This window comes from Formica exsecta, unplaced genomic scaffold, assembly GCF_003651465.1.
Source record: "Formica exsecta isolate Colony F162 unplaced genomic scaffold, ASM365146v1 C16248956, whole genome shotgun sequence".
NCBI lineage: Eukaryota > Metazoa > Arthropoda > Insecta > Hymenoptera > Formicidae > Formica > Formica exsecta.
This window is the reverse complement of record NW_021844211.1, coordinates 1-402: the sequence shown is the minus strand read 5'-3', so window position 1 is coordinate 402 and position 402 is coordinate 1. Positions and strand designations below refer to the sequence as shown.

General features: G+C 38.6%; 1 protein-coding gene across 1 annotated transcript; it reads right to left on the bottom strand.

The window, feature by feature from the left end:
- Window positions 1-3: 3 nt before the first annotated feature.
- LOC115237495 lies at window positions 4-399 on the bottom strand (the record flags this gene model as incomplete). Its single annotated transcript, XM_029810961.1, has 1 exon — window positions 4-399. A coding segment is annotated over one exon (396 nt), but the record flags the coding sequence as incomplete, so codon positions are not given.
- Between the last annotated feature and the right edge of the window lie 3 nt (window positions 400-402).

Sequence of the window (402 nt, the reverse complement as noted above, 5' to 3'; positions counted from 1 at the left end):
TATCATGTTAGCTGCATCCATGGAGCTATCATTCAAGGTATGATTCGAGTTTTCCCGCTCTTCACACTTGTTATTCGTTGTATTATTCTCGATCAAGTCTTCGAGATTCTTTATGGTCTCCTCTAATTTATCCTTCTCCTTTGAGCTGTCTATTGTAATTGTTTCTTCTGCGACTTTTGCATATTGTACTATATCGTTATTACTATCTGCAAGAATTATTGCAACATCGTTCTCGTTTTCATCGCCATCTTCCGCCTGATTAAGTTTTTCACCATTCAAAAGATCCGATTTAACGGTATCTGTTGCATTATTAGGCTTGTCATCTATAATCACTTCGGTTTCCATATTCTGGTCACTGGCTGTATCTTGCTGCTTTCCTGAGGCCTCGACTTTGTCTTCATC